An 11,742-nucleotide genomic window follows, 5' to 3' on the forward strand; every position below is an offset into this window, starting at 1 on the left:
TTCAATTAAAAATATTTTAAATAATCTCTAATTTTTTTTATTAATAATATTTTATAAATAAAAACAACAATCAAATAAAATATTTTTTTCTTTTGTTATTAAAGGCACATTTGTTGTTTAGGTATATATTATTAATAAAAGTTAATAAAAAGTTACCATCATATATATAAAGGAGTCATTATATATTTTAAATATGTTATAATAATTATTCAAAAATTAATATACGTAGATTCTCTCTAATTAAACAAGTAATTTTGAATATAAGATATTTTAAAAATAAAAAAACTCCAAATATTTCACTTTTTTGGGAATTATATTTTTTTTTGAAATCCAAAATTTTATAAATTAAATACCTTTTTTAAGGCTAGCGAGTAGGGTTGGCATCGGGTCGGGTTTTGCTCGTCCCGAACCCAACCCGACTCGAAATTTTTTTTTATTTTTTCATACACGAACCCGAACCCGACACTATATAAACTGTACCCGATCCGACCCGACTCAAAATTAATAAAATATTATTTTTTAAATATAAATATTTAAAAATATCATTATATAAATATATATAATTAAAAAATTAAAAAATTAATTAAAAAAATTATTTTTATATATATCGGGTCGGGTAGAGTCGGGTTTGCCTAAAACTCGACCCCGACTTTATCTTCATGCTACCCGACCCGACCCCCGATTTTCAAAAAAAAAAACCGATCCTAAAAAATCGGGTTGGACCGAAACCCGTCGGGTATGGATTATTTTGCCTTCCCTACTAGCGAGGCTTAAAAAATTCATTTTACAAATGAAATTGTTATTCTAATTTTTTAAGTAAAAATCAAAAGAGAGAAGAGAAAAAAAAAAAAAAAAGAAAAAAGACAAAAACAGGGAAATCACGGCGTGCAGTTTCGCGCCAAAACAACTTAAATTTCCGTATCGCTACTGTTTTCCAAAGGAAAGTTCTCTTCCTTTTTTTTTTTTTCCTCTCACTTTCTCTCAGTGGAAAATCTTTTTAGTAAAATAAAATAAAATCTTTGCATTAAAAAAGAAAAAAAAAGGAAATCAAATCAAAATTTAAGAAATGTAAAAAAAAAAAAAATCCAAAATCTTCCCTCTTTATTAAAATTCAAAACTCTGATTCCTAACGCTTCCATTTTGCTTTGCTTTTCTTCTTTAGGGTTTCGAGCTTTTCTTTAATCTTCTTTTTTTGTGTTTTGTTTGTCCCAAAAAATGACAACTTTGCCCCCGTCTCTCTCTCCCTCTCGCTCCCAAACCACTTGCGCTTCTCTCCTTCAAGAATTGCAGGTTCTTTCTCTATCTCTCACTTTTTTTTGGGAAATTTATTTATTTTTTAAATTGATTTGACTGAGAAAATCAAATAATTTGATGTTATTTTACTAGATAATATGGGATGAAATAGGGGAAAGTGATGGAGAAAGAGATAAGATGCTGTTGGAATTGGAGCAAGAATGTTTGGATATATACAGAAGAAAAGTGGAAATGACGCGAAAGTACAAGGCTGATTTGCATCACTGTTTGGCTCAATCTGAATCCGAAGTCGCCAACCTCGTTTCCGCCCTCGGCGAACATTCCATCTCCTTCTCGAGGGTTCGTTGATTTTTCTTTTTTCTTGTTCATACTGTTTTGCAATGTGAAATGATGTAAAATTGAATCAAGGCGCAAATGCTTGCATTTTCTAAGCTTCTGTCTGATTGTTGCTTTTTTTGTTTGATTTTTACACTTTAGATACAAAAATTAATAAATAATTTTGAATAATTAAAATTAAAATTCTTTTCGATGTAAAATGCATAAATTTACTTTTATATAGAATATTTATGTTAAGATTGGTGTACATTTTAGTAATTTACTCATTTATGTTTTTTTAATCTATTTATGATTTTGCTTTTTAGCAGTTTTTTTAGGAAGCAAAAAGAAATATTGAAAGTAAGTAGCAAAAACAAAGGCCAAATTTGTTGTTTTTGATTTTTCTACTACTATCCTTGGAGTAGAAAATGCTTGCCTTTTTGGTTGCAAAATGAAGAAAAATAAGATGTTGCAAGAACACTTGTGGAATCATCAGGGAAAAGATTGGTTTATATTTTGCATCAAATTGAATAGGACATGGATGCAAAAAATATGTCTCATTTTTTACTAAGTTTTACTGAGGACATGCTCTTACGACACAGTGGCATAATATTCGGCCCTATTTTGTGTGAAAAAGCTTACTATGTTATTATTATTGTATGTGTAAAATTGAATAGACAGTAACTTACTTTCTGTATATACTATCTTTGGGTATATATTTGCTTTATGGTTGTCTTTTCCTGCACATCATGTGTTGCTTTGGATCATTTACATTTGTGCAATCATTAGGAAAAACATGTCCTTTAGCATGTAAAATGAAGTAGGCAACAGGTTACATTATGTGCGAAGTATCTAAGTTTTAAATGGATTACAATTTTTTTTATGCTACATACCATGTGTGATTTGGCTCGTTTATGCAATTTGAGTAGTGAAAGGGCACTCTTAAGCAGCAAGTATCTGCTTTTTGCTGCTAGTATTCTTAAGATAGGGAATGCTTTCCTTTTTTTGGTTCAGAAAGAGAAAAAATTATGCAAGAATAATTGTGAAATCATATGAAAGATGACCTTCTATGTGTAAAATTGGATAGGACATGGGTGGAAAAAATGACCTTTGCTTTTAAGTGCTTCTGATGATGTGGCCTTAAAGAGCAGATTAGCGCAATATATGATCCATATAACAAGCCCCACTTTATGTTTAAAATTAATCATATGGTGGTCTACATTAGGCATCTACTATCTTAGGTTATATCCACTTTATAGCTGTTTTGTCCTTTATATTGTGTGTTGATTTGGCTTATTTGTACAACAATTTGAGAAGGGAAAGGGCACTCTCAAACAGAAAATATCTTCTGTAAGGCCTGTTTTAGAGGATCTGAGGTCGAAAAAGGAGCAAAGAGTAAAGGATTTTACTGAAACCCAATCACAGATTGTACGAATCTGTGCAGAAATAGCTGGCAATGGTCAGCCTATCATGTCTGCTGATCCTCAACTAAATGAGCGTGATTTGACAGTCAAGAAACTGGGGGAGCTTAAGTCTCACCTTCAGGAGCTTCAGAATGAGAAGGTTTGTTGATAACTGCTGTCTGGATTTTTAAGTTGTACTAATAGTGCTGTAGTTTGTATATTCTAATTATTTGTTTTTGACTTTTACTGAATCTGCAGATTATTCGGTTAGAGAAAGTTAACAGCAACATTAATATGATTCATGAGCTGTCAGTTGTGATGTCCTTTGATTTCTTGAAGACGGTTAGTGACATTCATTTGAGCCTGATTGATCCTGCAAATGGTCAATCAAAGAGTATCAGCAATGATACTCTTGCTAAATTAACAGGCATGGTTTATTCACTGCAGCAAGAGAAGCAAAAAAGGTTACAAAAGGTGACATCTTAGGGATTCTGCCAATCTTTTTCATGTATTGACACATTGCATATCTCCATGCATAGATACCACTAAATTTACTTCAATGTACTTATGCATATGCAGGTCTGTAACTGTTTGTGCTTGCTCTTGCTTAATAATCAAAATTAAGATATATGCTTTACTGATATGGAATTGATATTAACTATAAGTTTCCTTTTTATTGCCTTTTACTTACTATTTAAATAGACTTATCGACTGATTTTCATAGGGAAGCAATTTGCAATTGTTTTGGATCAGTAATGGACATTGAGACACCAATTTAGTTTGTCTTTCCTTCACTTTAAAAATTTTGCTATCATAAGATGTTTTGGAGTTTTGGGATGGAAAAACATAATGATAATTTTGCAATTGTAAATATCAATGAACAAATGGTTTTCAAGGGTTACATGCATGAAAAATTAATTGCCTTTTTGCTCTTTGGTAAAGCTAATATTCTTGCTTTATGCTTGGATGGAAATTTTGCTTATTATGTATTGCATATATTAGTTCATTACTAAAATTTCATTTGTAAGTCAAAATCTCAAGTAGTAGTAGCTTTCTTAACAAGGTCCGAGTGTTTAAACACCATTCAATTAAAATAAAATTTTAAATAAAAAAATTTTACAATTTCTCAAATATAGCTATGTTCGTTGGTCAACCATTCTGCTTGAGGAACTGAAGTTTCTTAGTGAACCAAGTACTTTCTTTAGGTGTTTGTTGAGAGTGGATTTGTAGGATGGGAAAGTTAAAGTGTTTTATAGAATTATAATTTTACCAAAAGAAGCAGGAGTTTGGGAGCCTTTTTTTTTTTTCTCCAGTATCATATTTGTTTTAGTGCTGCCTGCATGAATGGCTGCATTTTATAGTTGGTTCTTTTTGATCCAATCTGCTTAAGTTCTTAAACAGCTTGATTACTAGTAACTTTTAATGCATGAGCAATTTTTTTGAGGAAATTGCATTGTTTTATAAGAATGAGGATGTTTTCTCTTGATCTTCTGTAAGTTCAATACTTATTGAGAAGGGTCATCCTCTGTTTTTTAGCTACTGTGTTACTTCAGTATGGAACATGCCATACAATCAGAAAAGCTGCCTTGTTTAGGCGTTCATAGTTTTTAGGATGATAACATGTATAGCTTGTCAGAAGTCCAGCATCTAAGAATTGGGACTGATAGCTGAAGTTCAAGATTTGCTTAGTACAGTTTGTTGCTTCAAACTTTAAAAGTTAAGTTTTTTTTGGCAAGAAATCTTGGTTGCAAGTTCTTCGAAGTCAATTTGGTTTTTGATGTTAGTGGTTAGCATTCTCAAAACTAGGTTTATAGGGCAGTGACTCTTGTTTTTCTTGAATGCCTTTTTGATGGTTGCAGAATGACGCTTAACTATTCCACGTCATAACATAGAGTTATCTTAGAAAATATGCAAGAACAAAGTCCTCTTTTTAGTTTTCAATAAGTAATTCTCATGCAAATAATACGTATGGAATCATGTCTAATACATTATCCTCTGTTCCAGCTGGATTATTCTTTCTCTTTTATGATTTATTTTATTTATTTATTTATTTTTGAGTAGTTAAAGAGGAGTTGAGAATTGAGGTTCTTTCTGTAAGCTAATAAATTTTGAGTGGCATCTAATAACTTTTAAAATTGGCTTTCTTTTCTCTGTCTCTATAGTTGACATGAGAATTCGCTTATTTGTATTCTTGCAATTTTATGTCGAGCATTAAACGATTTGTGTATTTCCATGTGAGTTTCACCAGAAACTTTGTTCTCTAAAACATTTTGTTTTACATGTAGCTTCAATGTCTCGGGAGCACTTTGATGGAACTATGGAATCTCCTTGATTCACCTGCTGATGAGCAAAAGAGATTTGAGCATGTTACTTCATTGATTTCTAGATCAGTTGATGAGGTCTCCAGACAAGGATGCCTTGGTCTTGATATCATTGAACAGGTAACACTTTTTTTTTTTTTCTATTTTATTAGAACTGCTGATGTTCTGAGATTATTGTATTTTGCACTTAATGTTTATATATATGTTATTGTTTTCAGGTTGAGGTTGAGGTTGAAAGATTGAATGTACTGAAGGGTAGTAAAATGAAGGAGTTGGTATTTAAGAGGCAAAATGAACTTGAGGAAATCTACAGAGGAGTCCATATGGATGTAAACAGTGATGCAGCACGGCAGATTCTTATCAACCTCATAGAATCTGGTTCTACCAAATTATCTCCTTCTGAATTATCTATATTTGTTTGCATTTCTATAAATGTGCCTGTCTTTCATGTTGAAAATTGATTTCCATTTGTAGTGCCCCATAGTTTGTCATACATAATAACTACATAATGAGGTGTATGTTCTTTGCATGTTTTCTGTTATGTTCTTTGGAAATATTCATTTGCTTTTGAAAATTTATTTTTATTTTTGTATCATGGATGCAATTCTTGATGCAGAAATTTTTGTTAATGTGTGATGTGATTATTCCTTCAACATGTCTTTGCAGGTAATGTTGATGTGTCCAATCTGCTGTCTAGCATGGATGATCAGATTGCAAAAGCCAAACAGGAAGCTTTAAGCCGGAAAGATATTTTGGACAAGGTAGAGAAATGGAGACATGCATCCGAGGAGGAAAAATGGCTGGATGACTATGAAAAGGTAAATCTTACTTTAGAAACTATTTGGAATTTTTCCTGCTGCGTGTTCCATTGGAATTTCTGTTAAGAGATCCTTAGATTGACTCTCACCCTTACATTTTCTGCTGCATAAAATGTAATCTTTATGTTAATATGCTAATATCCCAAAATTATAGTAGTTTTTAAAATTTGCATGCTTTAGTGTAATGTTTTCTTTTTGAAATCATGATTGCTGTTAAGTTGTTATGATCTAGAGAGGGCTGGCCACACATAAAATTTTATCTGGTGCTTCAAAGTTCACATTTCTTGAAGTCAGATCTTGACCAGTTTAAAGTTATATTTTCAGGGAAGGGGACTTTTCTTAAAAAAATTGAAGTATAATTTTTTTAATATTAATAATTCCCTATAAATACCATATTAAAGAATCAACTTCCTAAAGAGCCAGTGAAATATGAAATTTGAGTCAAATTATCATTGAGACAGAACTGAACCAGTTTTAGCACTAGTTATTGGCATTATTGCCCCTACCCCTCTTTAAAATTGTTTTAACCTGTGAAATATTGTTGTTAGATGGGCTATCTGTAAACTGCTTAAAGAAGCTGAAAGTTATTGATGTACAGTTATAGAGTTATACCTTTTATTTTTTTTATCTTAATTTTTATTTTATTTTGTTTTATTTTATTTTTTGTTTTATACAGGATGAAAACCGATATAGTGCAGGAAGAGGAGTGCACAAAAATCTGAAACGTGCAGAGAAAGCACGCATTCTGGTCAGCAAATTGCCATGTAAGCTTATAATCATGTTTCATCATAATATAGGTTTCTGTGATGTATTAAATTAATTTCTTCTGTTTAGTAGGAAACATGCTTTATTGCAATGTAAGTTTTCAAAAAAGAAAATCTGGAATTTCTATCTGATCATGATTTATTTGTTTGTGGACTGTTTCTTTGTAATACATTATATTGTCATCATTCACTTAATTCATTTATATATTTCTTCAATGAGTAGGGAATTGGTTATTCTTGTTTCATTGATGTGATTTAACTAGTTTTTTAAAAGTAATTTGTTGTGATTTCAAATATTTCAGCATTTGATGTAAAATTTGTAGTTTTAAATTTTATTTCTAATGTTTACTTTCCTTTTAGCAGTATTTTCTATCCTGTTATTTATTTCATTGGAAGACAAGGACTTTTTTTGTACACAGGGTTTTTCTTTTTTTTTTTTTTGTTTTCTGAATCCTCTAGAACTTCTTATATGAGGCTCGTATACTTTGTTAATTTTACTTCAAATTTATTTATTTGGTGGGAAGGCTAGGCAGTGGGATAAGGCGATAAGTCTTTCCTATTTTTGTCCTACACATATATTTCACTTCAGCCTCACAGATTTTCTTGAACTCTTAACAACTTCCAAAGTACTTTTTGGCAGTCTTTCGAGAACTTTCTCTTCCTAATTCTAAAAGGCAGAGTTATTTTCTAGAGTTAAATGCTGCTCTTCTACTTGGAATGTTATGCTAAGGTGAGATTTAAGCTATCATGTGATTACAAACATTTGTATCTTGAAGGAAGAAACAGGTTATGAAGAGGATCAACAAATAATATCTGAATTATCAGCAAAGCTATTAAAGAAGGGTGATGATTTAACTTATCAATTCCAGTAGAGAAAATTGAATATTAGAATTAGAAGCCGGGGGCATGATACAGACATTTATTTGATAGCTGCTGTGCATTTTGGCCTTTACTGAGAATTTTCCTGAGTAAACTAAGCTTTAATTGCTAGTAGTGAAGCTTAAAAAGAACCATAGTTACTTTATCGTCTTGATTGTTGCATCAAAATAATGTGAATGTAGTTTGTACATTAACTGTGAAAGTGTGTGCCTATGACATGTTTATGATGTGTGGAGCCATGCACAGAACTGCTCTATGTCTTGAACTGCATTGAGTACATTACTAATATCATGGACAGCCTACGAATTGAAGAAGAACATATTGAAAACAAGTTTTCCTTGGCCTGTCAAACATGTGACTAATATTTTTAAAGGTTTATGAAGGTTTACTAGGAGATAGGTCTGCCATGCTTAATGTATTCATAAACCAATAGTGTTGAATGGCCATTGTATAATACTTAACCTTCTTCTTGTTGGATAGCTGTTGTTGAGAATTTGACTACAAAAGTAAAAGCATGGGAGCTGGAGAAAGGAATCCCTTTTCTATATGATAAGGTAAGTGGCTTGTGATTATAGTTATTATTTTTAAATAAGTTTATGATTGTTTTGGTCTCAAAACTGATTTATGATTGAAGGCTTCGCTCTTACACATGTTGGAGGAATATACTGTGCTACGCCAAGAGAGAGATGAGGAGAAGCGTCGATCTCGGGTATGTTTGCATATTTACTATTTAAGCATCATCATAGCTTCAGTACCTTAAACCTATTGCAGTAACAATTCTTTAAGGTACATATCGATTCACAAGGTTTAAAGAGCTAGTTATCTCACCATACATCTTAGGCACTCAAATACAAATTGTTCCTTCTTAGTTCTTAACTTTATGAAACACTTTGCATCAACTATTATGTGCAACCTGTTGCCTTTGAGTCATGGATAGGTTGTATTGGACTGGATACGGTTTAGATTGTTCTACAAAGAACAAGAACAAGAGGGAAGAAAAAAGATTTAAAAAGAAAGTTCATAAATGAAAAGGAATAAATTCTATCAAAGATGTGAAATGGCATTAAATGTTTATGAAGGTGTTTTGACCTTTTTATATATATATTATGGACTCATTTTTATTCCATAATCGAATTTTAAATGTTTGTCATGCACTTGAATGTAACACAACTTGCATCATGATATCGAAGTAGCATGTGGGTTGAACTTGAAATGCGTTTATTCCAATTCTCCAATTCATGCACTCCTTATGTTGGATCTGCTTACACAACTAAATTTGCCATTTTTGTTGTTGTCATTTAGTTTTGTTGGAGGATGGCGGATTTTTAGTTGAGTAACAAAATCGGCTAAAGTTGACTGATTATGCTTTATCTTGCAGGAGCAAAAACGGTTGCAAGAACAATTTGCTGCAGAGCAAGAGGCACTGTTCGGTTCAAGACCAAAGAAGCCGCTGGGTCAGACTAATACCATGGCTGGAACACCAATCAGTCGTCGGGTTTCTACTCCTTCAGGCAGCCATGGGGTTTCAAGTTTAAAGGAACGTAGAGAAAGTGCTAGGGTCAACAATGTAATACCATTGAACTTTGTTGCTCTCCCTAAGGATGACTCCGTCTCCCGAGGTAATTAGATTGCCTTGAACTTCTTTTTTATCACAGCATTGTAAATGATACACAAGAAAAGTTGAACTCTCTATCCTAGCCTTTATGATTTTGTGCATTTTACATTGAGATCAAAGATGTTTGATCTATTATTTGATATGAAATGCACTTTTATCAGATTTGTTAGTTTGCTTATTTTTATTGTGTTTGTTTTATGTCAAATACGTGTAAAATAAAAAAATTATTGTATTATAATTTGTGTCCATATGTCAAGCATATAAAGATTTTTTTTTTGTTTTTTTAAATTTATATATAATTTTTGTTAATTTTAAATCATATCGTTTTGGTATATATTGTGTTATTGTGTTTAATATTATCATAACTGACTTTTACACTATTTAATTGCACATTCATGACTTCGAGATTGACATTCTCTCAATAAAAAAATCTAAATCCTCTAATCCTCCTAAGATTTGAATTTAAAATTTCGAAAAAAATGAAAACGAATGAGTAGACTTTATATATTATCAATATAGATTGATTCAACAAACACCAAAAATCTCACCAAGAACAAAACTCAACTTCATAATTGAGGGGCGCAAATATAGTTGACAACAATGCAACACCCAAATTACCACCAATATTAAAGGAGAAATACTAGCTTTGGCTGATTTCACTGATTACTCAATATATATAATGAAATACTATAAGAAAACCAATCAGCAGATGGAAACGAAGGGCCTATTTAATTTTAGAAAATATTTTTCGTTTTTCATTTCTATTTTTTACCTTTAATATGATCAATTAAATAAGGTAAATTAAAATTTGGAAAAAATTACAGCTTCCAATTTTTTTTTTTTTTTGAATTTTAAAGAGATTTTTTTGGTTATAATGATATATTTTATAAAAATTAGATATAATAATGTAAAAATGGAGATTGAAATTCATTCAAAATCAAAGTTCTAATTCTATAACGAACAGTTTTACATTGTACTTATCTCCTACACTCATCTTAAACCACCATTGTTCATTTTGGGAATTTAAATATAAAGTACTAAAATTTTTATGGAATATAATAGAATTTTGAAAACAAAATGTAAGAAACCACATGATAATTTAGCGTGTTAGTGTGCTAGGTCAGATCCATTATCTGAATGAACTACTACCACTAATTACATTAACTTTCCAATTATTAGGTAGTAAAGTATAATTACTGTTGCTAATCCAACAATTTGTTAACTTTTAATAGTTTAAAATGTTGTGCATTGATGAATGTTTTTAATGTTTGTTTTAATTATTCATAGTTTAAATAATTCTGTTTGAATAAAAACTTTTGTTTATAATAACTATATAACAAAAGAATTACACTTATTTAAACAACTTGATATAGTTATTCATTAAAATAATATGTTTGTTTATTCATTATAAATAGATCGTTATGTATGATCATGCATTTTCATTACTTGGAGAGTTTTGATATTTTATTGTATCTTAAAGACAATTACTTTTAAGAAAATGTTGTTCACGTCTCAAAATTAATTTATTGCTATTATTTTCTTTTCTCATATTTTATTTTTCTAACAATTTAAAGGTGATTATGTAGAAATTTTTACATTTCATATTTATGGATATGCAAGAGAGAAATTTGAAATACATTAATGAAATTCCAATTGTTGAAATAATTATGGACAAAACAAAAAAAATTCTTTAGCGCAATGTCAGATAAGTTTTTTCTTTTTTTTTTTTTAATTTCAAAAATTAATATGCATTTTATTTTGTGCACTAGCGTTGATAAGAAAATTGATCAAATACAGTAAATACTTATATTTACGTGTATGCTTAGAATTCTATTTCTAATTATTGATTACAGTACCATAACTTTTTGGCATATTGATTGAAATTAGCTATCAATTAATTTAATGAATTGAAAACCCAATGTATATAAAGGGTAAGATGGAGAATAGTGTAATCATAAAAAAAAGAAATGAATCCCTCTATGGTCAAGAAACTTTTCCCTTATCATCTAGTCATGGTATAAATTGGATTTTAGTGGAATGGCAGTTGTTTAATAATCATACCTTGGCTATATATAAAATGGAAAAAAAAAAAGTTAAAATCGGTCTATGAAATTCATGAAGACATGATTGGATGAATTGATATATATGCATGTAAATTGTCATTATTTTTGGATTAGATGATAAGTCAAGAGCAGGTTTATGCATGGATTTATAATGTGATTCATTGAGGTTGATTTAGAATAGTACCTCTATATATGTATGGTGAAAAAATTTGGATTTAAACATGATAAATTATTTCTTTTGTTCAATATTAAGGAGAATTTGGAAAATAAATAGTTATAAAATGGAGACCATTCATTGGGACTTTTGTTT

The 11,742-nt window shown here is 30.4% G+C and overlaps 1 protein-coding gene across 1 annotated transcript; it reads left to right on the forward strand.

Moving 5' to 3' along the window:
* Window positions 1–1,080: 1,080 nt before the first annotated feature.
* MAP65-5 (microtubule-associated protein 65-5) lies at window positions 1,081–9,529 on the forward strand. Its single transcript, XM_022908950.2, has 11 exons — window positions 1,081–1,290; window positions 1,387–1,593; window positions 2,887–3,132; window positions 3,231–3,446; window positions 5,258–5,413; window positions 5,512–5,671; window positions 5,960–6,111; window positions 6,788–6,875; window positions 8,235–8,308; window positions 8,389–8,463; window positions 9,133–9,529. The coding sequence occupies exons 1-11, from the start codon at window positions 1,216–1,218 to the stop codon at window positions 9,379–9,381; spliced, it is 1,698 nt and encodes a 565-aa protein (XP_022764685.2). The 5' UTR covers window positions 1,081–1,215; the 3' UTR covers window positions 9,382–9,529.
* Window positions 9,530–11,742: the final 2,213 nt, after the last annotated feature.

Source organism: Durio zibethinus, chromosome 19 (genome assembly GCF_047325235.1).
Source record: "Durio zibethinus cultivar Kanyao isolate XHJ-2024 chromosome 19, ASM4732523v1, whole genome shotgun sequence".
In the NCBI taxonomy this organism is placed as follows: domain Eukaryota; kingdom Viridiplantae; phylum Streptophyta; class Magnoliopsida; order Malvales; family Malvaceae; genus Durio; species Durio zibethinus.